The 25,899-nt window shown below is 40.8% G+C and overlaps 2 protein-coding genes across 12 annotated transcripts in view; both read left to right on the top strand.

The window, feature by feature from the left end:
• The window catches only part of KIF21A (kinesin family member 21A), an 86,734-nt gene extending 74,271 nt beyond the window's left edge, over positions 1 to 12,463 (top strand). For all 11 annotated transcript variants that reach the window (XM_014248921.2, XM_014248920.2, XM_088055909.1 and 8 more), the window contains 6 exons: positions 2,316 to 2,496; positions 2,846 to 3,010; positions 3,693 to 3,810; positions 6,324 to 6,494; positions 9,271 to 9,470; positions 11,214 to 12,463. In XM_014248921.2, the coding sequence (XP_014104396.1) occupies positions 2,316 to 2,496; positions 2,846 to 3,010; positions 3,693 to 3,810; positions 6,324 to 6,494; positions 9,271 to 9,470; positions 11,214 to 11,307 (929 nt within the window). In that variant the 3' untranslated portion in view covers positions 11,308 to 12,463. The remainder of the gene's footprint in view (positions 1 to 2,315; positions 2,497 to 2,845; positions 3,011 to 3,692; positions 3,811 to 6,323; positions 6,495 to 9,270; positions 9,471 to 11,213) is intronic.
• A 1,516-nt stretch (positions 12,464 to 13,979) lies between these two features.
• LOC102112795 (sucrase-isomaltase, intestinal-like) overlaps positions 13,980 to 25,899 on the top strand; it is a 59,229-nt gene continuing 47,309 nt past the window's right edge. The window contains exons 1-4 of the mRNA XM_088055385.1: positions 13,980 to 14,057; positions 16,798 to 17,029; positions 17,487 to 17,589; positions 17,669 to 17,814. Of these exons, the coding sequence (XP_087911511.1) occupies positions 14,012 to 14,057; positions 16,798 to 17,029; positions 17,487 to 17,589; positions 17,669 to 17,814 (527 nt within the window). The 5' untranslated portion in view covers positions 13,980 to 14,011. The remainder of the gene's footprint in view (positions 14,058 to 16,797; positions 17,030 to 17,486; positions 17,590 to 17,668; positions 17,815 to 25,899) is intronic.

The raw sequence follows: 25,899 nt of genomic DNA, 5'->3' as shown, positions 1-25,899 counted from the left end.
GTGCTTAGTCCTTTAAACACAGTGGAAAATTCTAAGGGTCTGTTTCTCAACATAAGCTGAAGAAGGATTTACAGTAATTACCTCCAGGTTTCTAACTCCAATGTGTAGTATTTGGCTGCTAATTGTGGTGGAAAACTGCAAAAAGCAGTAACATTAGCATTTGTTGAGTGAAATGATGGAAGCAGTCATGGTAGCATGTACACACATGCTATGCAAAGCAAAGTAATAGCTTCAGGGTAAGGGTGGAGGTGGGAATTGGAACATGTTTGGCTCTACTGCACAGAGTTTGAATACCCTTCATACCATAGTTGGTTCTTTGAACTATCCTCTTCATCTGAGGATGTCTTCTGCTCTCTCTGTGCATCTTGTTGCCTGTCCTTTGTTGCTATAAGAACTGTATGGCAGTTGTGGGAGGGGCCTGGAATTTAAATTCCTTACTGGAAGCTGCAGTCGCTCTATAAACTTCTCAAACTGATAGAAACAGTGTTTTGAAGAAACATTTGCATCCTGGCTGAAGTGAATTTCCATTGTCATTGCTCAGTTTGGCTTGATACCACCAGAGGCCACCAAAGCTCAATGATTGCGTTTCACAAACACCTATCTTAATATTGCCCAAAGAGTGATTTCTGTATGTTATGATTCTTCTCTGGGCTTTTTCACATAAAGCACTTACAGCAAAGGATTTGTTACAGTCTTAGTTGTGCAGCTGAAACTATGGCTGACTCTTTTTTTCTGAAAGTATCAAAGCTAAGATGAACTAGAGTGGCTGGGAAGACGTTAATACCTATTGGCAGGGAGACTCTCCTTTTCACCAGCTCATATAATAAATATGAAAATAATATATTAAATAAATATATAAATAATATATTTCATGATAAGCCTTGAAATTTCAGGACATCCCTTTTATCCCTCTATTAGCATAGTTGACAATCCCATCAAATGCAGGTCTTCCAATGCTAATATTCAGGTATGGTGTCTGTGGCTATTCTTCTAGCTGGCTGTTAAAAATACCAAATCACACACTTTGAGTGAGTTGGCAAACTTTTCATCCTTCAAGTTTTAAGCTAACATTTCAACATTTGTGCAAGTATATACAATTGCAAAAAAAGACATTGATTTAGATTTTGTAAATACTACTTAGTTGATTTCTGTTGAGATTTTGAATTTAGTGGCTATGTGAGGGGAAAAAAGGGCATGTTTTAAAATTTTATTTTACATTTAGAATTGTATTCTAAAGGTTTGGTAATTTTTTTTTAACAGATATTTGTAGATGTTGCAGGTATTTACTTTTTTGAAATCATATCCTAGCTTCTTAAACATGGGAGAATTTTTCCTGTATATATATTTTTGAGGCGAGTTTACCAATTACAGTTTTACTCAAGAATGTAGACAGCTGTTTAATTAAATAAGTTTAAATCTTTTGGAAATTGTTGCTGAGGCAGAAAGTCTCGGCTCACTGACATCATAGTTCTTGCAGACAAATTCAGAACTGCCAATAAGCTCTCATGTGCATTGTAGACCTTTGATCTTGGTACCTGGTGTTTTAAAGTGGCAGACAGGTCTTGCTATACTTAGCTTGATGCTATTGCAACTAGAGTCATGAAGTACATGTAGCTTTCTCTTCATCCTTCCAGTACATGTATGTCTAAAATACATGGAGTGATACAGTCATGGTGCAGCAAGAAGAGTTGTGTTCTTACCAGTAGTGTTGTAGATTTCTTGAAATCCTCTATGCATTTGAGATTTCAACACATAAAAGGTTGCAGTATTTTAATTCCTTTGCTTGGGAATCAAAACAGTGACTAAAGCACTCTACTGGGACTGTGAGGCCCCCAATCCACTGGAGAGTTTGGATCCCTTCTCACCTTTGTAGTTCAGTTGTGGCAGTCAGAACTCAGCCATAATAAGCCTCAGTACTTGTCCTGAGCTATGTTTTTGATAATGAATTTTTGAATTAAAAATTGGATTCTTCTCTTCATCTATCATCCACACTTTACAGCCTCTAAATTGTCTGTATTTTCACTTCCCTGGAGATTTTTATCCTTTTAAAATGCTTTGGGAGCTAATAGGCAGATCTTGAATGCACATTTAATGATTAAACTTGCTTAGTTTTGATGGTGATGATGGATGGATGCCTATGTGTATTTTTTAAGACCTACTTTAGCTGATTTTCTGTGGTGTCTACAGAAACAGACGAAAGTGTATGAGTGCAAATGTGTGTACTTTCTTTAAGATTAACCGAGTTTAGGAAAAATGTGATTTTTCAGGGTTTTTTTATTATTGTTAATATTTTCCCCCTTTTTGTTTGTCTTTAGATCGTACCTGCAAAGTCTGGAATCTGGTAACTGGACAAGAGATTATGTCTTTAGGGGGTCATCCAAATAATGTAGTTTCTATTAAATATTGCAACTACACTAGCCTGGTCTTCACAGTTTCAACCTCCTATATCAAGGTGTGGGACATCAGAGATTCTGCAAAGTGCATTCGGACATTGACGTGAGTATGCTGAACCTCAGATGTCAAGCATTCAAATGAGTCTTACTTATTATATTTAATTCAATATTGCAGTACAGTGTAATATAAGTACACTGTTGGGAATGGAAGCTTTCTTTACATGTTCAGGCTAAGTCAGTATGGGGCACCAGAAATATATGGGAACACAAAAAAATTTGCATATAGAGTTTTATCAGATGTTCAGTATTCATAATTGGCTTATAGCCTATTTTGCTCGGTGAAATAGGTTTGTTTTTAGAAAGTATACAAAGTATGGCAAACAAAATACAGATTTTTTTTTTTTAATTTTTTTTAATATTTTTTCCTTTTTCTCCTCCTTCTCTATACTCAGGTCTTCAGGCCAAGCTATGCCTGCTGACATGTGTTCAGGAAGTACCAACAGAACAGTTGCTATCCCGGCTGGAGAGAACCAGATCAATCAAATTGCACTAAATCCAACTGGCACATTCCTCTATGCAGCTGCTGGAAACTCAGTGAGGATGTGGGACCTGAAAAGGTACTGAACACCAGCCAAAGAGAATGTTCTTTAGGTGGTTACATGTGCATAGGCAGCAAAGTTGTGCACATGAAAGAGTCAGTGAAGTGTTTCTTCTATATGGTAATGTCCATACCTGGGCAAAATATGGTGTCAGTTAGAGATCAGCTAATCTATCTGTGGTGTTTACTGAGATAATTATTTTCTCATGTGTTAAGCTTGTGGTGAATTATCTCAGTAAAATGACTGGAAAAACACAAGGTTTTGTTTGACAGGTGCTACAGAACACACTCTTGTAAGGTGAATATGGGAATCCTGACTAGTAATTGTTGATGAGATGATGGAAACCAATGGAAGTAATGTAATATAAAATGGGATTATGATAGCTGCACTATAATTACACTTTTCCAAACAGAACCTGCTCCCAAAGAGTGCATTCAAAATACAGAAAATACTTGGGAGGGGACTGATTCATCTTTACTTTAAAATGTTTTAATTCTTATTTTGCACAAATAGAGGGGTTTTGTTGTATTTAATGTAGATTTAATATTTATCCATGGATATGAAAACTGGAATATATGTAAACCAGAGAATGAGTACTGGAGACAGGGAAATAAAGAGATCCATTCTGTCAGAAAATGTGCTATGGACTGTACTGGATATATGAATGACTGAATCCTCATTTCTTCCCTTATCCCTTAAGATTTCAGTCTACAGGAAAGTTAACCGGTCACCAGGGTCCTGTTATGTGCCTTACTGTCGATCAGATTTCCAATGGACAAGATCTTATTGTCACTGGTTCAAAGGATCATTATATAAAGGTAAACCTTTATATAGGTATTTGCTAGTATTTGCATATTTTAGCTTGACACATCAGCATGGGATGCAGGCTTCAGCAGAAGTGGCTTATATCTGCACATTCAAAACATGATAGCCAGGATGAAAATTATTTCACCGGTCATGGATCATGAATAATATTCAGTAATAATAAACACTTACCACTTCAGTGCCTTTTTTGATTCACTGAGGAAGATGGATGCATGGTTGTCTCTAAGTTTTTTCTTAATCCCCATTAAATCGGATGTTAGGTGTACAAAGTCTTGGAGCAATATTCGTAACACCTACTTTTAGGTAACATTTAGCTCTTGAAAGTACCTTAAGTCAGTGCCTCTGTTTTGGTGTGCAGATCTAATTGTTTCAGCAGAGTCACCCTGTGTATTTCTCACATAACAGAGTCCAGGGTTTAGCCCAGGCTCTTTCTGAAGTGTTACCTGTGTTCTGAAGTGGGGAAGACAGCAAGGTCAGCACTTCTCAGCCAAGATGGCCAATATACTTTTCTGTTTCTCAGAATTGTGATTAATTCACTCAAGGATACAGACTCTGTTTTTTGGGAGGAAGGGGTTATTTTTTCTCTTTTTTTTTTTTTTTTTTTTTTTTTTCCTTTGGCTCACCTCGGCCAGTGGCTGTTTGAACCCACAAGCTCCTGTTTCTCAGGGCTACACCCAAATCACCAGACTTGGGTAACTGTACATCATCTCTAAAGCTGACCTTCACACTGCAAAGAAGGTGTGATGCATGAGGCCAAATACAGAATGAGCAAGAAACCCTGGCTTGTCATAACAACCACTTTGTTGTGTGCGGATACTCTTTGTTCTGTTCTTCTCACACACTGGAAAGAGTTTCTCACACACTGGAAAGAGTGTATGAACACAGCTGGGGGTGGAGCAGGATCCAGAACCTGTGTGAGCTTTCTCACTGAGCTGGGCTTTCTTTTTTTCATATTATTCTGCAATTCTGGGATGCTTGGCTATGCGCTGTGGCAGATGCAAAAAACTGCCTGAGAGGTTGGTGCATAATTGGACCAACTTTGGTATACTATCCACTTTGGATAGTATAAATTGTCTGTATTTGCATAGTCAGTGCAGCTGTCTACAAATTCTTGATGCTTCCATTCAGCCCAAAAAAGAGAAAGTTATGTGGAGACCCCATAACTTTCCGATATCAGAAGGGGTCTTACAGGGAAGCCAGAGAGGGACTCTTCATCAGGAACTGTTGTGACAGAACAAGGAGTAACGGGTACAGATTGAAAAAGGGGAAATTTAGGTTATGATATTAAGATGAAATTTTTCACTGTGAAGGTGGTGAGACACTGAAACAGGCTGCCCAATGAGGTTGTGGATTCCCCAATGCTGACAGTATTCAAAGTCAAGCTGGATAAGGCCTTGGGCAGCTTGGTATAGTGGGAGGTGTCCCTGCCACCAAAGACGGGTTGGGACTAGATGATCTTTAAGGTCAGTTTTAACCCCTTAACTATCTGTGGTTCTCTGAATTGGTACGTCTGTTGGGCTGCCAGCTCAGGTGACAGATACTGTCATGCCACAGGAAACTACTGTCTTGTCTACTGAGTCAGTAATATTAGTCACCTCTAGGTACCTGATTTTTCTGGCTTATCATTAAATTTTTTGTTACAATTGGAACTGATGCATGTTAATTGAATGCAGTAACTTTTAAAATTCCTTTAGCTCACAAGGTATTATTTTACACTACCAAGCTCTCCCTTTTCTACTGTCAAGCTTATTCATTCTAAAAGACCAATAAAAAGCAAATAATAGAGGATGAAGTTTGACATTTGCTTGTGAAACAGAGCTGGTGGTTTAAAAAGTTACAGCTCATCTGTTGTTTCAGCTCAGTCTCACTGTGTGAGTTCTGGCTCCCTACAATGCAAAATTAATCAGAATTGCTTACACTGCAGCTCTAGGAACAAAGACCTGATGGAATTGATTATGGCTTAAATTGTTAAAACAACCTTACTTAAAAAGTCTGTTTTAAAACCCCATTATTGGAGAATGGGCAAGGAGAAGGTGTGTCTAGTCCATGAATAGCATCAGTGTGTAATAGTACCCTTACCAACACTTGTCCAGTAAAAGATATTAATGCCTCTTTCTGCAGCTACTTACCTGTGCAGTTCTTCCAGTGTGAGTTACGTTTCCCAAATTCACTCATGAGCTTTGTTTCTCTAGCCACAGAGAAACTACTATACACAGGGTATATATGGGCCCTTCCTGTGAAGCTACTGTGTATATGATATTCAAGTAGTAGTACTTCTTCCCAGAGCAGTCTTCTCTGAAGGCAGTGGAGTATTCCCACTACAGGCAAGAACTGGAAGAGGGGAAAGGAGTGGTTCTGGTAGATAAATTCTGTCAAATATACATCACAATACAATGGCCTGCAATAAGACTTAGCAAGTTTTTTCCCTAAAGTTATTTGCTGCATGACTTTCAAGCAGGTTAGATGGCAGAAAATTTCACATAACGTATTTTATTATTTATTTTAGATGTTTGATGTGACTGAAGGGGCTCTTGGAAGTGTAAGTCCTACACACAATTTTGAACCTCCTCATTATGATGGCATTGAAGCACTTGCTATTATGGGAGATAACCTTTTCAGTGGATCAAGAGATAATGGAATTAAGAAATGGGATTTGTCTCAGAAAGACCTTCTTCAGGTAATGAAAAAATCTTGAGCTGCTGTAGAACTGTTTTCAGGCTGTATTAATGTTCAGGCTCATACAATGACTATTCACATAGACGCTGGTGCTTTTAATAGGGAAGGCGTAGAGCACTGACTAAGAAAAATCAATAATGTACTTGATCTTTACATGCAGTTGCTTTTCTCTTCTGTGCATGTAGAATCAGGAAATTCTGATGAAGTGGTTATCCTGTTTTAGCTCTGAGTATGTGGGGTTTGTTTTTCTGCTTCAGAATAAAAGCAGCACTTGCCTCTGTGACTGGAATCATTGGATACTTGTCTTTGACAAGTTAGTAAATCTTGGATTGGGAACTCATTAATGAGAAACAATACTTTAGATCAGGCTACAGAATATTTTCTTGTGAAGAGGTTTCACAGCCTATCTCACCTCACCCAGTCTTAGATTCATCTCCTTTTACAGTGCATATGTTATGTAATTCATAATAATGCTTGCTGTCAGAACACATTTGCTGTATGTTTTTTCTTATGTAAAAAGGAAAAAAAAGGGAGTGGGAGTGGGTGTAAAAGGACCTCAAATCCAGGGAATGGGCAATTTGTTTGGCATGAAGAACTTTGATTTTGCCTACCTGCTGTAAGCTGATCTGTTCTAAGTCTTATGAGAGGTTCTTGAGGTATAGTTGTGATTATTTAACTTGAGACAGAGTGAGAACTGGAAGGCAGAAAAACAAATACTAGGAGAGTGCTGTTTTTGCAATAAATTTTAGGGAAAGGAGGAGCATGCATTTAATATGCAGACTGATAGCAAGGAAACAAATAGAATTTTAAAGTATTGGGACATGAGAAAATAATGGACTGTCTACTTTAAAAAGAAAATTTCTATATAGGCATACTTAGTATTCCAGAGACATATAAACTTTCTTGACCTTCATTCAAAATCATCCATTTCAGTTCCAGTTCCTTTTCAGAATACTACAAACATTTCACAGTTAAAATAAGGATTCATAAATTTAGCTTCTTACAGAAAATCTTCACTTGGCCATATTGGGACACCTGCCCTCACATCTGTCTGTCCAGAAAAATGTACTAAGCAGCTTGTACCAAAATCACAGGCACTGGAACGATTTTGTATTCTCAGAGTGACTTCATTAAAGTTGTAAAAAGTGTCTTCACTCTTGCATTTTAGGCTCATTAAAATATTATGCAATATGCATTTTTGCTATTGCAGTTAATTTAACATCAGAAAGAGTGCAGGATTAGGGGTGAAGGAGTATGTAAATTGGACTAGTTGTATCACTTTCCTTGCTTTCCTTTTGGTATATGTGCATTTCATAATTTCTCTACTTTGCCTTCCCCTGTTGTTGGTTTTAAAAGTAGAACCTGATAAGAATAATCTCACACTTTTTTTTTTTTTTTATTTCTATAAAACACTGTATGATTTTCAAGGAGGTGAGACTGAAGCGTTTGACAGAATATAAATAATTTTTGTTCATTGTCTTTTTCAGGGAATGGGAAGTGCTCTTACTTTGCTAATCATGTGATAATTCAGGGTGGAAGGGCCCACTGGAGGTCACACAATGTGAATTTGTCCTGCTGGTCCAAGCAAGGCCAACTTTGTAGTTAGGTCTGGTTTCTCAAGGCCTTGCCCAGCTGAGTTTTCGAAACCTCCAAGGTCAGATTGAACAGCTGCTCTCCTTAATCTATCCAGCAACCAAAACCTGAAACAGAGCCAAGCTGTTTTACAGCAAATGCTAATGTTGCATCAGAGGTCCTGGTTTGGCATACATGTTGACCAGGTCTGATCCTCTATAATTGATGACAATCCCTTAACAAACATGCTATTCAAAAGGATTTGGAGATCATCTTCTTCTCTTGGTGTTACACATCCCAAGTCACAAAACCCTGCTGTGACAAAATTGGGATTTATAAGAACCACAACCATGCCCCCTCCCAGTTTTACGAAGTGCTGCAAAGCCAGACTACCAGTGCTGTGTATATTATAGATGAAACACCAAGGTGATCCTAGAAAGCTGAATGTATTCCATTTTGAGTAAAGTAGAGCAATTCTTACCAAATGGAACTGAAGAAAAGCCACTTTTGGTATCCCCAAAAGACAACAAATTTGGGCTATTATTTCCCCATATTTTTATTTTTCCCCATGTATTTATTTGTGAGAACAAATAAATTAGTTCAAATAAATTTGAGAACTACAAAAGGATGTTGTTCTCAGCTGGTCTGTGCAGCATTTTGCTTTCTGAGTTAGAACTAAAATGCTAGTGCTCATCCTCAATAAAAAATGGATGTGTTTCTGTGAAGTGCAACATCACAAAATCAATTTATAATGTGTAGTGGAAAAAGAAGAAAGAAAGAAGGTAAATGCAGAAACAGCTTCTGTCTTCCTGGTGTATTTTTGTGCAGTATTTTTTTTTTTTAATGTGTTTTATAGCAGTTTTACAGACTAGAAGCATATACAGAGACCATATGTTCAAAAAAGTATTCAAATATGCATTTGAAAACCTGCAGACTTTGCATTATCCTGAACGTATTTCTGTTCCCCATTAGGTCAATTGTGCATATGAGATTTTCTTCTTGTTTTGCAGTACTATTTCACAAAAAGAAACACTTTTGGGAGTTAGCACTCTCCTTGCTCTAAAGGTGCAGAAGCTACCCAGAGCCATGTAGTAAAAGTGCCACAGGACAGGAATCAGGCTTACAGCTTGGGATTTTTCCACTTCTGTGCTTGTTCCTCTGCAATTTTTTGCAGCCCTGTGAGACTTGTCTACCTTCTCTTTCAGCAAGTTCCTAATGCTCATAAAGACTGGGTTTGTGCTCTCGGCCTGGTGCCCAGTGTGCCGGTTCTGCTCAGCGGCTGTAGGGGAGGCATCCTTAAGCTCTGGAACGTGGATACCTTTGCACCCATTGGGGAGATGAAGGGACATGACAGCCCTATAAATGCCATCTGCACCAACTCCAGCCAGATTTTTACAGCAGCAGAGTGAGTTCTTTTCCATGATTTTTTTTTTCTGTGTCCCCTTCTAGAATTCTGTCCATGCAAATGTGTTTAGGACATGTGTAAGTCACTTCATAGAAAGTATCAGGAGACCAGTCCATGCCCCTCAGTGCTGATATCTATCACAGTAATCTTCAAAGTGGGGTGCTTGCACCCCAGGGGATGACCCAGTGGGGTGGTGGAATGAATTATTAGAATTCAGTGGTACATGTATATAATTAATAAATATCCACGGCAGTGTGGGCTTAAAAGAATTTTAGTGGTCTGGGTGCACAATCAGAAAAAGTTTGAAGACCACTGATCGACAGGATAGCAAGGAGAATTTGGCAGTTCGTGAGAACTTTATAAGCTTTTCTCTACAGCTGGACTATTTCCTGGTAGGACTCATTCCTGACCTGTGCAAGTTTTCCTAAAAGCCATGGTACATGGCTGTGATTTGTTGGTTGGTTTGTTTTTAAGTGCTGGCATACAACAGAAGCTTTGCAAGCCATCCTATTTTATTGTAAACCCCTTGATCTGAATATTTGTTTCCTTAGTAAAAGTGAGCAAATTGAGGACCTGAAACCTCAGGGGAATTGACCAAGAAAAATACCTTGTTATGGAGAATGTGCAGGAGATGGCAACAGAGCCTCTTTGTGGTGTAGTCTAAGCACAGGAACTTTGAAAGCTGATGTGTTACATTTGTGTGCCAGCTGTGGAAGCTTCTGGCCTTCTGAATTAAAAGCAAGTCTTCTGAGTCAAAGCAGGATTTCAAAGTTGCCAAGTTTTCATGTTTGGTGGTCAGGTTTTATGTTTAAGCACTAATAGGTAGGGGTAGAGATGTCAAAGCTTGTCTCTTTTTACCTAAACATTATTAATCCATTTACAACATACATGCATCGGAAACTCATTCTATTTTTGTCATTAAAAAAAAAAAAAAATCACCCTTTTGGTATTTCTAGCAGTGGGCTTAAGGTCTAAAAAATTCAGAGTGTTCCTAACAATTTACAGTGAAATGAAGGCATAAGTCAGAAAACACTTATAACTGTCACAAAGTCTGCTCTGCCTGCTGGTTTCTTCTGATGGGGTTGTGAGGAATATATGAATCAATGTTGGCTAGTCACTCAAGTTAATGTTTATGAGAAATTCATAACTTCCCTTTCATGGAATAAATTGCTATTTAATAAGACTAACTATTTTCCTTTTAAATTGCAATAGAGTTTTGTAACACATTCTGTGTGATATTTTATTTTCACATACTTTAAAATCTTGTAAATAGTGATTTTTTTCCAAAAGTACAAACCTACAGTCTGGGCTTCTAAGTGCCAGCTCACTGGTATATGCTATCTAACACCTTGCAAATGGGTTTGGATTTGTTGGGTATTTTTTGTTGGAGAGTTAGGACTTCATATTGTCTTGTGGTTCTGCGCTTTTTAAACTTTTTCTTTTAATAGACTGACACCTCTTTACTTTCCTTAGGCATAAAGTCTTTATACTTTCTTAGATGGTTAAAGGTTATAGCCAGTGCTGTGATAAGGTTAGGGAATCTTTAGTGCAGTACATGTTAGATTACAAAGTCTCCCAGAGGTGAAATAACCCTTGCATGTCCATTAAAGAGCTGTTATTTTGCCAACAATACCTTTCTGAATAAGACACTCAAGCTTTTAAGGAAGCTTCCCCTGCCTCCTGCTTCGCCCTCTCTCCTTCCCCAGTGTCATTACACTAATACTGCTCTGTTTTGATTTTCAGTGATCGCACTGTGAGGATCTGGAAAGCTCGAAATATAATAGATGGACAGATCTCAGATACAGGAGATGCAAGTGAAGATCTTGCCAGTAATTGAAATTACAGGGGATAAAGGAATGCATTAATCAATTTGAGGTGCACTCTATGCAGTTAGCTGCATGTTTATTAGTAAACACTGATGACTGGAATGGACTGAAAATGCGTGAACTCTTCCACTAGACCTGCTGTCCTTAAAATATGTACTGTATTTAATAACCTCTTGGTAACATGCTTGAGTCTCAACAGTCACATGTATCTCTATATATTATGGCTGAATTGTGTGCATATGTAATACTTGCAGTTTAAATTAACTGGAATTCAGTCTTCTCTAATGACCATCTCAAAATTATAACCTGAAATATATAACAAAAGTGCTCTGCTGTATTTCACTCACAAGTATGATCAGCTGTTTTGCATTTTAGGATAACAGGGAAAGGAATGTGTCCCAGGAATAAGCCTTTGATCATGAGAGGCAGTTTGAGGACTTTAAAGGTCACTTACACTGTTGTTAGGAAAGTGGAGTGAATAATAGATGGGAAGAAGCTGTTAACAATACATCTACCTGACATGGCTGTATCCTGCTAACAGCAAATGCCATATGATTTGTGTGTTGATAGCATATAATCTGTGTTGACCAAAGTTGTGCAGCTGTGTATACTCTGTGCTCAGGACTAGAACTCAAATGCCCACAAATGGCTATGTTTTATTTGTGTTTTGCCTATGTTCTGCAATAACTAGGTGTTCTTAATGTCATGACAAATATATTTTAATCTATTTTTCTTACGGATTTGTTTCTATCATCTCACATTTTCTTTTTTAAAGCAAATTGTCTTTCCTTTTTACCTAATTTTATATGCTGCTAAATGTATTTTAAATACACTGTTTTGCAAACCTTGGCAGTTACTTTGAGAACTGAACCACGTATATTGGAAAAAGCTATGTAAATAGATGGTTGTATAAAGAAAATATCTTATCTTGTGCCTGTATGACTTTTAAAGCTCTTGGAACCTGGATATTGAGGGAGGATGTATAATTTACCCAAATGCTCTGAATATTAATTTGTAAATTCTGCAAATTTTAAAATTTTATGTAGATTCAGAAACAGTGTTTGGATATTGAGGTTTTTTTTTTGGTTGTTTTGTTTTTATTTTTCAGAAAATATCAGTCTTTAAATTATAGCTTGTGTAGGTAACAAATAAAGATGTGAATGTGAACTGCTTTTTTGCCTTGTCCATCATACTTCCTTATAAAAAACTGACTTCCCTTGCAAAGGTGTTGAAATATAAACCCCACAATTTTCCACAGTGCAGTAGAGTAGCTTGGTGAGCACTGTAGCCCATACGTTGTTCTCATATCCCACGTCTGTGTTCTCCTTGGCCATTATTTGTGTTATTATAGTACTTAGGAACCCTGGGGGCATTCCCTCACACTTAGTACAGTACAGACAAAAAATGAAGCAGGTGCCTCCTGTTCCTATGAGATGACACCTTATTGCATATGAGCTGTCAAACAAAGAGAAGATCTGATGCCTCATACTGAGCTTGGTGGAATTATTTCCATCTGTGCTCAGCTTGAAAGGAGATGAAAATATTTCTTGTAATTTGAGGTTACCAATGTGTTCCAAGTTTTGATAGAAACAGGTGATGAATGATATATATTGTTAAAAAACAATGTATAAATTAGTTAAAGTAAGCAGCAGCACTACCACTTAGTGTTTGTCTATCATGTTTTTTGGCTACTCAAAGGATGTACACACAAATTGTTTGGGACTATATCACAACCTTGAACAAATTCCCAGTGGAGAGTGGATTCACATGCAAGACTCACGTGAGAGGCTTTTTTTGCATGATGGAGGGTCCCCATTCCTCTTGACCCAGCAGGTGTTGTGTCAAGCATACTAACAGCTTTTGGGTTTGACCCCTGGTTTTGGGGTTGAACACTCATGGCTGTGTGTGTAAGATTCATGTGAATATTGTGTTTTGCAGGACAAAAGCCCTTGCAGACCTAGCAAAAGCCTCCCTTTGTCCAGCTGCTCAACTCTTGACAGACCACATGGGGCTGTGTGGCCATGGCCTGAGCTGCCGATGTTCCTCTCCAGTGAAGCTTGGCAGTGCATATGCCTTGTTTGGCCTATCTCCTGATAAGCACCAATATTACTTAATGTATTCATAAAAATATTTAATTTTTTTCCTTCCATAAAGTTATTCCACCTAAACCAAGACTTACCGTAGTACAAAGCTTTCACACCTTTGCTCTGAAAGTTCTTGCCATCAAGTAATTGGAAGAAAAATGTCATTTTGTAAAGGTCACAGTATCAGTGTCTTGTTTTAATGGAGAATTCTTTGACTGTTTGTTTTTCTCCAAACTTCATCTGTGCTGTAAATCCACATATGTGACAAAAGATAATATGAAATCAGAAAAAGTTAAGCACTGGACTCTTACTGCCTGAATATGTTTGTGTCAAAAAGAAAAAAAAAAAGTGGTCTCTGAAAATTTCATTTTCTAAGAAGTCATGGGAAAATCATGTTTTCCTCTCAAAGTTGGAATTCAGAAGTTGAGCAAAGTGTGTGGGAAAATTGGACTGTATCTGATCTTATCTGCTTAGATACAGACAAGGTCATCTGTTACAATTCATCTCATCAAAGAAATGAATGCTGAGAAAATATTTGCAATGCTTCTGATTGTGTGTCAGAGCAAGTGCTTATCGTGCCCCTGCCTTGTATAAAAGGGTTCAGACTGCCTGCAGAAGTCCTCCTTCACTGATGGCAAGGATGAGGAGCCTGTGTTTCTTGGCTGCTGTGCTTGCAGGTAAATACACCACATATGTATTTTGCCGTAGGGTTCAAAAGCAAAATATAAATGTGATAACGATAAAAGAGTTGTTAAAAGACATGACTGTTTCTATGTAAAAGGAGAGAACAGGCATGGCACTGACTCCACCTGAGGTGACTGTGGGAGGACAACAGAGCTGGCTTGTTTACAGATACGACCCAGTCATACAGTGTATTCAGCACTTGGGCACCAGCACAGGCAAAAGGGAATCAGTGGGATCATTCAGCTCCTGAAAGTTACCTATTGCTTTGTTAGGTTTTTTTTCTGGAATTTTTACCCCAGCATACCAGAGGTTAATTTGGTCCATAGCATAGTAAAGGGAAAATACACATTATTTTGTTGCTGGAGGAAGGAACCTCTGCAGCAAATGCCTTTGAAATGTATGGATGAACCCAAAATGTAAATACTAATACTATTAAATTAAAAACTCTGTGGTAATATTTCAGTTCCTTCCTTATGCCTTAATTTTAATCTAATTTTTCAAAATTAAAGTCAAGGTTTTTAAAAATCTATGAGGATTATTTTTCATGTATATCTTTCCAACTGCCTTGCTTTAGCTTTTGTTCCCATGGAAATTATCATGGAACAGCAGCAAGGAGCCATAGCTATATATTCAACTGCCTGTTTGGATTTTGTCTTCTTTGTACATTTACAGACATGGGCTGTAAATACAGTGAAAATTATGGTTTTAGAATAATTTTTTAAAGTTGGGAAGGAAAATTCTATCTTCCCGCTTGCTGCTATCATGTTTGTACTACAATAGAAGTAAATCCAGGAGCAAGGGATGAACAAGGTTACAGCCTTATTCAGCTGCTCACACCTGCAAGTCTTTGTGTTTAAAATTTGCTGGAAAATGTAAGCTTTGCATTAATGGGAGAAAAAATGAAAGAAAATTCTTGGCTCCTGCAGGGGGAATGTTTTTTCCCTTGAACTAGCTTTTTCATTCAAATATCATTCATAAGAAGCATTTTGAAAGTATTTTACAATACAAATTAGTTCATAAAAGTCTCCCACAAACCTATCCTGTGTAAAATGATACAACATTAATAATCAGCTGTAGTCTGTTCAGTCATACTCTTTTATTTCAGCAATGAAAATGCTAATGCTGCATTTGACTCTTACTAGAAAACACACCCCAAACCAAGATGATGTGATGGTTTTAGTTTATTTTGTGCTCCAAGAAGAAATAATTGAGGGATTGCAGAAGGATGCTCATATTCCTACTATGCTTTAAATTAAAAAAAGGATAAGAATTTAGAGTTTTTCTATGTGATACATCACGAGGGGGTGAGTGCTGGACAGAGCAGTCGGCTCATGAGACATGACTCTGCCCCAGAAAACAGAGGTGGAAACCAATCCTGCCTGCCCAGCAGCTGGTGAAGGTTAACAGCCAGATAATTCCTGTTAATTCCAGCCTCTAGGAGATGATAATGAGGCACTGTGGCAGTGAGCAGTGAGCTCTGCTGAGCAGCCTGGGAGCATCAGACCTGAGTGTCAGATGTTCCTGTATAAAAGGGGCATGAGAGTTTTCTCAAAAAAGCAAAGTAGATGGCACTCCTGCTTTTCTGTGTTCATATCCACCACTTGGAAATCAACTCTGGCATTGCAGCATGATGGCATTCTCTAGCGAAAATCCACTGTTTAATTCTGTAAATTTTTCCAGTATCCATAATTACTGCTTGTGCACATCTGCTTGTAGAATTCTTTCTGTGGAGAAACCCAGACTGCATCAACAATCGTGTTTTAGGCTTTCAAGCACACAACAGTCCACATGAAAAAAAATAAAATAAATAAAGCAGAGGTATTAGTCATTTTGTAGAAAAGGGCAATTATCGTTCAAGTAGATTTAATCCTTGAATATTGCTGTAATGACTAAAATGACATAAATTAACTTCAAAATAAGTATGCTGCCTGTGATACGCCTGCTCTCTCTGAGAATATTTGCTAACAGCAGTTTGTCAGCACAGCCGGAAGCTGGTCTTGTGGTCCCCCTGCTCCTGGGAGGCTCTCAAGCAGAGGGCTTGACCTGCAGCTGTAAAACGGGAAAATTTAGCACCTTACTAAGAGTTATTTTTTTCATGATGGTTCTGTGAATGACTAATATATGCCTTTTCTTTTACTGCTGGCATCATCCCTTTACTCATTACCGTGCCTGTATTAACACAAGCTACTAATGCTACGTAGATTTGGTAGTCGTACAAGACAGAAAAGAAACTCAACATATACTGAGTGTTTTTCTATTTATATCATACAAGTGCATGCTGCTTATCACATATTTTTATCTCTGTAGATAAAAAAACATCTGTGTATAACATAAATATACAGAAAACGTAACATTTTAATACTGATTGCAGTCCTTACTGAAGAATCCCTCCTGTTCTGCCAGCCTGCAGTGTTGCTCTCACCAGCAGCTTCATTACACTATTTAACTTTCTATGAGTATTTCAAAAAGTCGTGCTTCAGCTGAGCACAGGCAGCTCTGAGTGCTGAATAATAAGACCCACTGCCTCGGCTTGTAAAAGAAAGTGGCTGTTGCTCTTGCTCCGTTATGAGCAGACAGCTGCTCTGCCATCATCTTCCTCCAAGGGATCATGATTCCTAGCCCTAAGACGGGGAGAAAGCACATCCAAAAAGAAAGAGTAACTGAAGTTTGCAGTGCTGTGGGTTTTTTTTTACCGCGGTTCTCTGCTGCTCTGACGGCTTTTCCCGGCTGCAGCCCTGGGCGGGTGCCTGGGCTCGGAGCAGGAGCAGTGCCCGGGAGCCGTGGCGGTGCAGAGGCGCATCGACTGCCACCCGCAGCCCGGCGCCTCCCGGGAGGCCTGCGAGGCGCGGGGCTGTACCTGGTGCTCCAGCGACGTGCCCAACGCTCCCTGGTGCTTCTTCCCTGAGGACAGTCCCTACGGCTACGCCCGGAGTGGGAACGTCGAGGAGACGGCCCAAGGCTGGAGGTGAGTGCGTGTGGCTCCCTGGGCGCTGCAGGCCGCCGCTGCCCCAGGCCGCCGCTGCCGCCCGGGCGCTCTCGCCCAAGACTTTCCCCAAGCGGCTCCCATACACGCGTGTCAGGGAGGCTAAGGGACACCTTTCCCTGTGCATATGCCATAAAGCTGGGGCTTCTGCTCTCACCACACCTCAGGGGAGGCAACCAGGTGCAGGCACAGAGTGGTCACTCTGCCACCCTGGCAGCTGTGTCCCAGGGAACTATGAGGTCTCCTTCCTTTGGTGGCCCCTGTTTTGTCCATTAACGTGAAGGAGGGCCTAAAGTGACCGCAGGGATTATTTGTGTCAGTAAGTCTATGATTTATTTTTAAAGAGCTGACACAGAGTAGCTGGGTGGTTCCCCCAGTTTGCCCCAGGGTGGTCTCAGCCGGAGATCGAGGGATCGTGGTGCATGTGTTTCTACTGCAGGGTCACACTGAACAAGCGCCAGGCCTTGACCCTCTTCGGAAATGACATTTCCCCAATCGTCTTGGAAGTGGAGTTCCAGACAAAGGACAGGCTCCGGTTCAGGGTGAGTTCTTGAGGGCTGGAACCATTTAACCAAAGCAGCACATGCTCAGCTGACCTGCCCCCTGCTCACCTTGCTTTAGCTCTACGACCCCAACAAGCAGCGATTTGAAGTCCCACTCAAGATCAGTGGCCCTGGGGTTACCGCTGAAGAAGCCAACTATGAGGTGGAGTTCTCGGATGATTCCACGCACTTCACGATCAAGAGGAAAAGCACTGGCACCGTGCTGTGAGTACTACACGATTCATACTGCTTTTTGTAAAACTTAGGTGTGATGGAGTGGGCACTGTTTCCTTACGCCCTGTTGCGTGACAATGGGTCAAAGGCAAACTGGAGGTGGTATAAATGCAGATTTATGCCTTGTCCCTGAAGGACTTTCATTATTAAGAGGGGTATGTGCCTGTATAACAGACAATTATCTATGTGCTTGTATAAAAGTTTATTCAATAAGTCAAAAAACTTCTGAGGCTACAATTTCATGGCTTAGGATGCTGGTAAGCTCAACTCATCAAAGCACTGACCTAAAATTTCTGAAACTTGAGGTGTCAGAAACTGATTGTATCACCCTCCAGCAGGCAGCTCTAGGAAGCTCAAAGGCGTGGAGGCTGTGAGCCTCTAATTTCCACTGATGTCAGTGAATGGCACTGGCTCTAGTCTGTCCCTCTGCAAAAATCCCATTTGTTTTCTCAAGCTAATACTGTAAGTTTAACTTCAGCAAAAGCTCCCCTCACTAACAAATGTCACCAAGTGTAAGAATTTCCCCTTTCCTTGGCTTCCATCAACACATCTCTAGTGAATAATGCTACTTAGAAGGAGAGTCCCAATTAAGGTGCATTCCTGCCAGCTGCTTTTGGGAATGCAGCAGTGAGCAATTTAAGGATGGCTTAACATGAGTGGTGCAAATAAGACAATACAGCCTCTAGAATGGTCTATGGATTCCCATCATGCTGGGTTTTTAATGAGCTGACCATCCTTTAGAACTACAGTCTCATGGTATCTCTTTATACATGTCACAGTCAGTTCTGTGAAGTTTTACTTATGCAGGCTATTTTAAATGAATGTATTATGCATTACTCTGATACCAAAAATAATTTCATTTCTCTTTAGACTTAGCACTTAGCTCAGTGTAAACAGTGGGCTTTTGTTAAAGGTGCAGTTTTCTTCTTTCTGTAAAGGCTTATTAATTGGAATGCTGATGTAAGGGGTGAATGCATAGCAAGTGGCTAGCTCATGGCCCATTCCCATTCAGCCCTCCTCACCTTCACCCAGACCCCAAGGGTTTAGCCCAGGTTGATGAAACTTGAGATGTCCCGGCTAAGGGAAGGGGCCTGCCATGGAGCAGGTGCAGGGTCTGCCAAAGGCACAACTTCAGTGACAGGCAGAGGAGCACAAGTCGGTCCCCACTGAGCAGGTTTCCAAAGGGGCACATTCAGTGCCCAGTCGTGGGGCTGGAGAATCCTCCTCCATTCCCCTCTATCTCCTTGTGCGCCAAGGCTCGTGTTCAGCAGCAGAGGTGTGGGCTGCAGCAATGCTGTGCTGCAGAGCCCAGGGAGGCAGAGGGCAGCCTTGGTTTGCAGCACTGGCACAGCATCAGCAGTGATCTGTGGGAAATTGTACACTCCCCATGGGAAATTATACACTGCCTCCAGGCAGGTAAAGGAGTGCTCCTGAAACCCAGTCAGCCCCAAAAAGAGGAAATTGTGGGTGCATATAATGCACAGTTAATGGACTTTTATCCTGCAAGCAGTGGCAAGGCTGCTCCCAAATTATTCTTACCAGCAGAGACACAGGATTTTGTGTACAGAAAGGGAAATTACGTGTTCCTATGAATTTTTGTTTCATGTGAAATGGCACAGCCAGCACTGTAGACTGAAGGATTCTGTCAGGGAGCCATTCCTTTCACAGCTCAATGATACTTGGTTTAGTTATATTCCCCATGTGAGGAGCAAAAATGCTTCCCCTTCATTTGTTTGCTTATCCATCCTGTCAAAGTGAGGAAATGCGGGTGCTCAGAGATAGCTCCACAGCCTGTCTTAGAGGGATTTTCAATCTCCTTAGCCACCAAAAGAGCTGTACAGATGGAATCTTTCAAAACAGGAAAGCAGGTTCTGTATCCTGGCCTGAAAGCTATGGGTTGCTGCATTTACTTTACTGGGAAGAACGAACCCTCAGCAATCAGCATTACAGGAACATCCCCATCAGTGGCTGCACTTGACTGGCTGGGTCCATGAGTGCACTGGTGGCATCTGGCATGTTAAGTAGATTTTCATGTTAGTTCAGCCTGCCCAAAGGCAGGTTTGAATGCTAAAACCCAAATCTTTTCCTTTGGGCTCGCTCCAGAAGTGGGAGCAGCTGCTCCAGAGCACCCAGGCACCAAGCTTCACAGCTGGTGGCCTCTGTGCCTGGGCCAGGTTAGGGCAGGCTGTGTGGGAGAGTGTCCCTGAGAAACAGGCAAGTGCCTGACACCTGGAGGGACTTTAGCCTCCTATTTTACAATGTGAACAGCCATGGCCTTACTGTCTCAGTGAGCAGCTGAGTCAATTATTGATTTCCATATGCACACAAACACTGCTCAGTCAATGTGGGCAAATAAAGCCTCTTCAACAGGTGCTGCAATTGTACTCCCCAGGTGTGGGTGGATAATTACTTGTGTCTGCACCAGACCAGGTCAGGGTTCTCTGCTGGACCTTTTAAATATCTCTGAGGAAAACTTATCCATTGTAAAGCAATCCCAGATCCTCAGAAATCTGCTTTTCATTATGCTTCTTATCCCTTGCTAGCAGAGCCATGCTGCTGGGTGACCTACCCCCCAAAAAAGCCTAAATTCCCTGGTGAGGCCCAGCATGCTCTGGCACAGCTGACAGTCCATCTGGGAAGCGAGTGGTCTGTCCCAGGCAGAAGCACACTGTAGGTTTGGGTTGCTCTTTCAAAGTCCACACCTGTATTTCCCTATCCTCCTTTCTGAGTTGCAGTCTGTCCTGCCATCCATGTCTTTGTGCTTTAGGCTGTGAAGCAATGGGGTGTCAGCCTCCTGTCTGTCTGCTTGATAGAAAGCCCCATCCCTGCTCTGCCACTCACGCACAAAGCCTTCTCCTTGTGAGGAATGATTTAATTCTGCATCGGAAATGCTGCAGGGGTGAGGCAGAGGAGGCTTTGAGTGAGTTTTACGGGTGTTTCTCACGCTCTCTGCATACAGGGAGATGCAGCCAAGCTACCCAAGGAGGGCAGGACAAACTCAGGGCTCCATGTAATCACAGTAACAGGGGAGAGGAATAAACTATGTGAGGGAGAGACATTAACAGCTGATTGCATACCTCATGCAGAGCCAGGAGCAAGAGTAAAAGGCCAAGTCCTCCTACATTTTCAGCTTGCTCCAAGGTAATCAGTTGACAGCTGCTGCTTTGCCTGCATGGGGCGAAAATTAGACAGAGTCATGTAGGGAGATGATCCAGGCACTGCTGGGGGCTGCCGGGACCAGGAGCTCTTGGGCTGCCTCCCTTTCTCCTCCCAGTAATGCCTCTTGGCTTACTCCCTCTTACTTTTCTCCTTCTCATCCACTGCTGTCCTGGTCTCTGTCCCATCCCATACTGCTTCCTTCTTTTCACCCTCTCCAAAGCTCCTGCTGTTTTGCCACTGGCTAGGGAAGGTCCTTTTCTGTGCCAGTAGGTATCCAAAGCCATGGGGATAAAGAGGTGCCATGTCCATGCATTCACTAGGGAAATGCCAAAGGAATCAGATGAGACAGCCAAGCTTCTGCTCCAGTCTGTTTTCCATGAGAAAACTAGAAACCTGCATCTGATTTGAGGCTGCAAGTCACAATTCTCAACCATGAGGGATGAGGACTAGTGAGGGACATGGATCTCCTGCCCCAGAGGTGAAGCTCCCAAACTACCATCTTTATTGGGCAGTGGAGACTGCAGGGAGCCTCTTTTCACTCCCGTCATGCTTGGAAAATAACTGTTTTGGCAAAATTGGTGTGGTCAGTGGAAAAATGTTTTGTCAAGAGATTTAGTTTAGTAAATCCTTGCTTAGTATATCCTGGTTGATCTTTTAGCTCTGATTGGAAACTGTCCTATCATTGGCCAGGGCCCTACATTAGTAAAAAGAGGAGAGAAAGTACTGTGTTGTAATAAGGCAGGTGAGGAAGCTAAACAGCCTGTGAGTTGTTTTGTGGCACATACACTCAGGTTAAGCACTATTCTCCTTCCTGCTCCTGCCACACTAGCAACAGCAGCCACTTGAGGACGTAATATCAAGTGAGAGCATGAGGGCTTCAAGAAAGTGTAGATTTTTTCAAGAACAGAGAATAAAAGGCTGGGAACTGTTTGCTTTTAGACAGTGATAAATAACAAACACATGCTCATTTTGCAGTGTGTGATTACTCTGTGGGACTCATTGCCCCAGGGCAGCAGTGGCACAGGAGGCCTAGCAGGATACATATTCAGGCAGAATAAAAAAATCAGCTGCAGGAAAATAAAACCCCCAAATGCTTTTGTCTCCGTGCTTCATAATATCAGTTAATTCCATGAAAACAGTTGGAAACTTCCTCCATAAGCAGATTATTGCAAGACTGGGTCTGAGTGACATCTTATGCCTTCCTTTGTGATATCTGGCCAGGGCCATTGCTGGAGACAGGCTGCAGAGGGATGGACTATTGATTTAATTCTCCACTTTAATATCCTGACTTTTCCTTCATGATGTCACATGAATAATGGAAGGCAGAACATTTTTTTTACAAGCCAGATAGGGACTACTTTCTATTAAGTGTTTAGAATACCTTGTTTGCTATTGCACTTGGGAATATATTACACAAATAATATGTTATTTATTATAAAATAAGAAAAACCTAATCAAGTTTTTCCCTAATTTCCAAAAAGGCTGCTGCAGAGTTCAGCTGCCTTTTTTATTTTTTGTGGTAGTTGGCACGGATACCACTTACCATGAAGATTTTTTTACATAGGCAAGGCTAATAGAATGATTTATAATGCTATTGTCATAACTGCAGTTTTGCGGAAAGCAAGGGGGGGGGGGAAATCGTATGCATCATGGGTAGAATGGGTTTATTCCTAGCTTTTAAGAGCCATTATTATTATTCTAATCATTAAGATTAATGTTACCTAGGCAAGAAGTTTTGTAGGTATATCACTTACCCACGTGTTTTCAGAGCAAAAATTAAGCAGTCTATCCAGTGAGTTACAGGATATTTCCTGATATCACAATGAATACAGTAGAAATAGGACAGAACTGTGTCAATAACTGTAATTTATTCTGCACTTCGTTTTTTTTATAAATCTCATATTTGTGAAAAATCTGTTGATTACTTCTGCTGATTTTCTCCACCTACTTGAAAAATCACCTTTAAAGTAAGATAAACAGACAAAAATTCAGTCTTGGTGGGCCTTCTGCACTCCAGTGGTGTTCCAAGACTTACAGCTAATAAGGAATGCAGCTGTTGTGAAACAGTGTTATGGTTTAACCCCAGCCAGCAACCAAGCGCCACACAGCTGCCTGCTCATTCCTGCCTGAAAGATGGAGAGAATTGCAAGGGTAAAAGTGGGAAAACTCATGGGTTGAGACATGAGCAGTTTAATAACAGGAAAAAAAAATAAGTAGGACTAGTAGTAATAATAGTAGTAATAGTAGTAGTAATAATAATAAAAATAATAATAATAATAATGATGTAATTAGAAGGAAAATAACAGAGAGAAAAATAAAACTCAAGAAAGAAAAGTGATGCAAATGACAGCAATTACCCACCACCATCTGACTGATGCCTACCAGTCCCTGAGCAGCAGTCTCAGCTAGTTTTAATGCTCAGCATGAAGCCACATGGTATGGGATATCCCTTGGGTCAGCTGAGGCCAACTATCCCATCTGTGTCCCCTCCCTGATATTTGTGCACTCCCAGTCTCCTTGCTGGTGGGGCAGTGCAAGGGGCAGCAAAGCCCTGTTGTGCTCTGTTAAGAATTGCTCAGCAATAACTAAAACATCCCTGAATTATCAACAGCTTCCAGCACAAATCCAAAACATCACCCCATACCAACTACTATGAAGGAGGCTAACTCCAGCCAAAATCAGCAGTCAGTGGAAATATTTTTAGCAATCTGAGATCAGTGGAAAGCCATGGAGATGTGGGCTCCTAAGGTAATGCTTCTTAGCAGCTCAAGTGTGTTGAGTCAGTCAGTATATTTGGGATTCATTTGAAAATAGGGTGTGTGCTCCTCACTCCCTAAGTGCTTTAGCACTTTTTGGGCAGGCTATGGTAGCCCAGGCCCTCTGGAAGGGTGCACCCAGGCTTTGCTAGGAGGCTTAGGCCTCCTTTTGGACAGCTGTGTGAAGGTACAACTAAATTTGCACACAGATAATATACAGGGTGGTCTGGAGGCTAAGAAAAGCAGATGTCATAGAGGGCATTTTCTCCAAGTGGCTGAGTGGACCAGTTGTGTGCAGCTTAAAATAATGAGCTCAGTTTTTCAGAATTCATTGCAACAGGAAGAAAAAAATAAAAGGGCAAACCTCTCACAACTTAAAATTATTTTCGAATGTAAAGATAATGCATGATGCTTGTCCTAATGATGTATTATATACGTGTCCCAAGTCTCCTAATGCTGGAGATTTTGTAAGATCACTTTTAGAAGTGCCACCAGCTGGTTGGTCACGGCAGGTGAATCAGTGTTTCGAGCCATTACACACACTGCAGTCATTGGCCTCCGATAAACTTCAGCAGAGTAGTTGTTCACTGAGGTAAATCATCATGTCCAGTTTGTATTACAAAGGACTGATGATTGCACTCCTGAAAACCATCTTGTATAGCCTTTTAGTCATCCCCCTCAAACATTGTGACAATGTTAGTCATGAACTACACCTTCAACATGAACAGGATGTTTTATCTATCTGCCCACTCACCTTCCTTTTAATACTACTTCCTTGGGCCACTCCAGTTATGTTTCATCTTGATAGCCAGTGGCCTGACTGCTGGGTGTGAGACTAGTTCCCTTGCTGGCCAAAAATGTTAATTTTTACACAGGCCTTTTCAGTCTGAATAATTCTTTTTTTCTTGATAAGAGGTAATTTAAAAATTACAGAGGTTTACTCTTTAGTGCACTGTGTTTGGAAGAAAAGAGTAGCTTTTATCAGACTCCTTGGATGGGCAACAGATGACTGTTGACAGACAATGGGCCAGGCAGATGTGTGGGGAGGCTGGTTTGTATTTCCACAGACACACTAACAGGTTAACACTTTCAGCTAAATATGACTGCAGCTATTACCTCTTGTGCAAAAAGAAGGCTTCCTGTCCTCACAGACTTTGCTTTGTCTGACTCCTAGCAGGGGTTGCATTTTTGACAGTCAGCAACTGTTCAGATGTGATTTTTAGATTTAGATATTAATAAGTATATATATATATATATATATATATATATATAATTATTATAATTAGTTAGATTTTTTTAGACCCCTTCTGTTGTCCATCACAGTGCTTTTATGTTTCATGGGACTCTTGGAGGAGAACCATGCAACTTCCTGCAGACATGATATCATTTTCTGCTTTCTCCTGTTTTATTCCTTCTATTAGCTTTAAACCAGCAGGAGAGAAGGTGGGAGAAATATGACATTTTCTTTTATTGTATCCAAGGGTTTAAGGAATGGCTGACATAACTTTTTTTCATTTAAATAATTGCTGTTTGCCAACACCAAACGAGCAAACACATAAAATAGCCCAACAGTCTACCACAGTGTGCTGGGGAGCACAAGGAATCTGGAAACTGCTTGGGAGTGAAGGCAGAGAGTAGTGCCAGGGGAAAACCTGTCCATACTTTCCTTCAGATGGAGATGACATAATGATGCCCAGAAAAAAAGAGAGTCATTACCAGCCTTTTTATGCCATGGTTAATGCTATATTTAGCACACAGTGATGCTGGCATGTGGAGGTCTAGGGGAAGGGGAGCAGTGCTGGTGGCACAGCATGGGGAGCTGTGCTGGTGGCAGCCCCCAGGGAGCTGAGCCATGGAAGGGTGCAGAGCAGGGCACTGCTATGGCAATGTCATGCAGAGGTAGAGTGCATGACAGTTGCCTGAAGGAATGCATGAGTCATAAACCAGTTTCTCCACAACATGTAAAGACATGGTGGGGCAGAGGGCTTGTTCCTAGGGTTGTCATTTGCACCACCCCAGTGACCCTCCTGGTCAGGGAGGGGACTTGCTGAGCTGAAGGAATACTTTAATGCCATGGTAACACTAAGTGTTCTCATGATAGGGAATGTCCATGCTATAATGTGGGTACCACAAATGTACAAATCCTCATGTCCTCTGAACA

Source organism: Pseudopodoces humilis, chromosome 5 (assembly GCF_049639895.1).
Source record: "Pseudopodoces humilis isolate 2021_Gansu_Grassland_sample_001 chromosome 5, ASM4963989v1, whole genome shotgun sequence".
In the NCBI taxonomy this organism is placed as follows: Eukaryota; Metazoa; Chordata; class Aves; order Passeriformes; family Paridae; genus Pseudopodoces; species Pseudopodoces humilis.
Note: the sequence above shows the minus strand (reverse complement) of the source record. Positions and strands in the feature narration are given on the sequence as shown.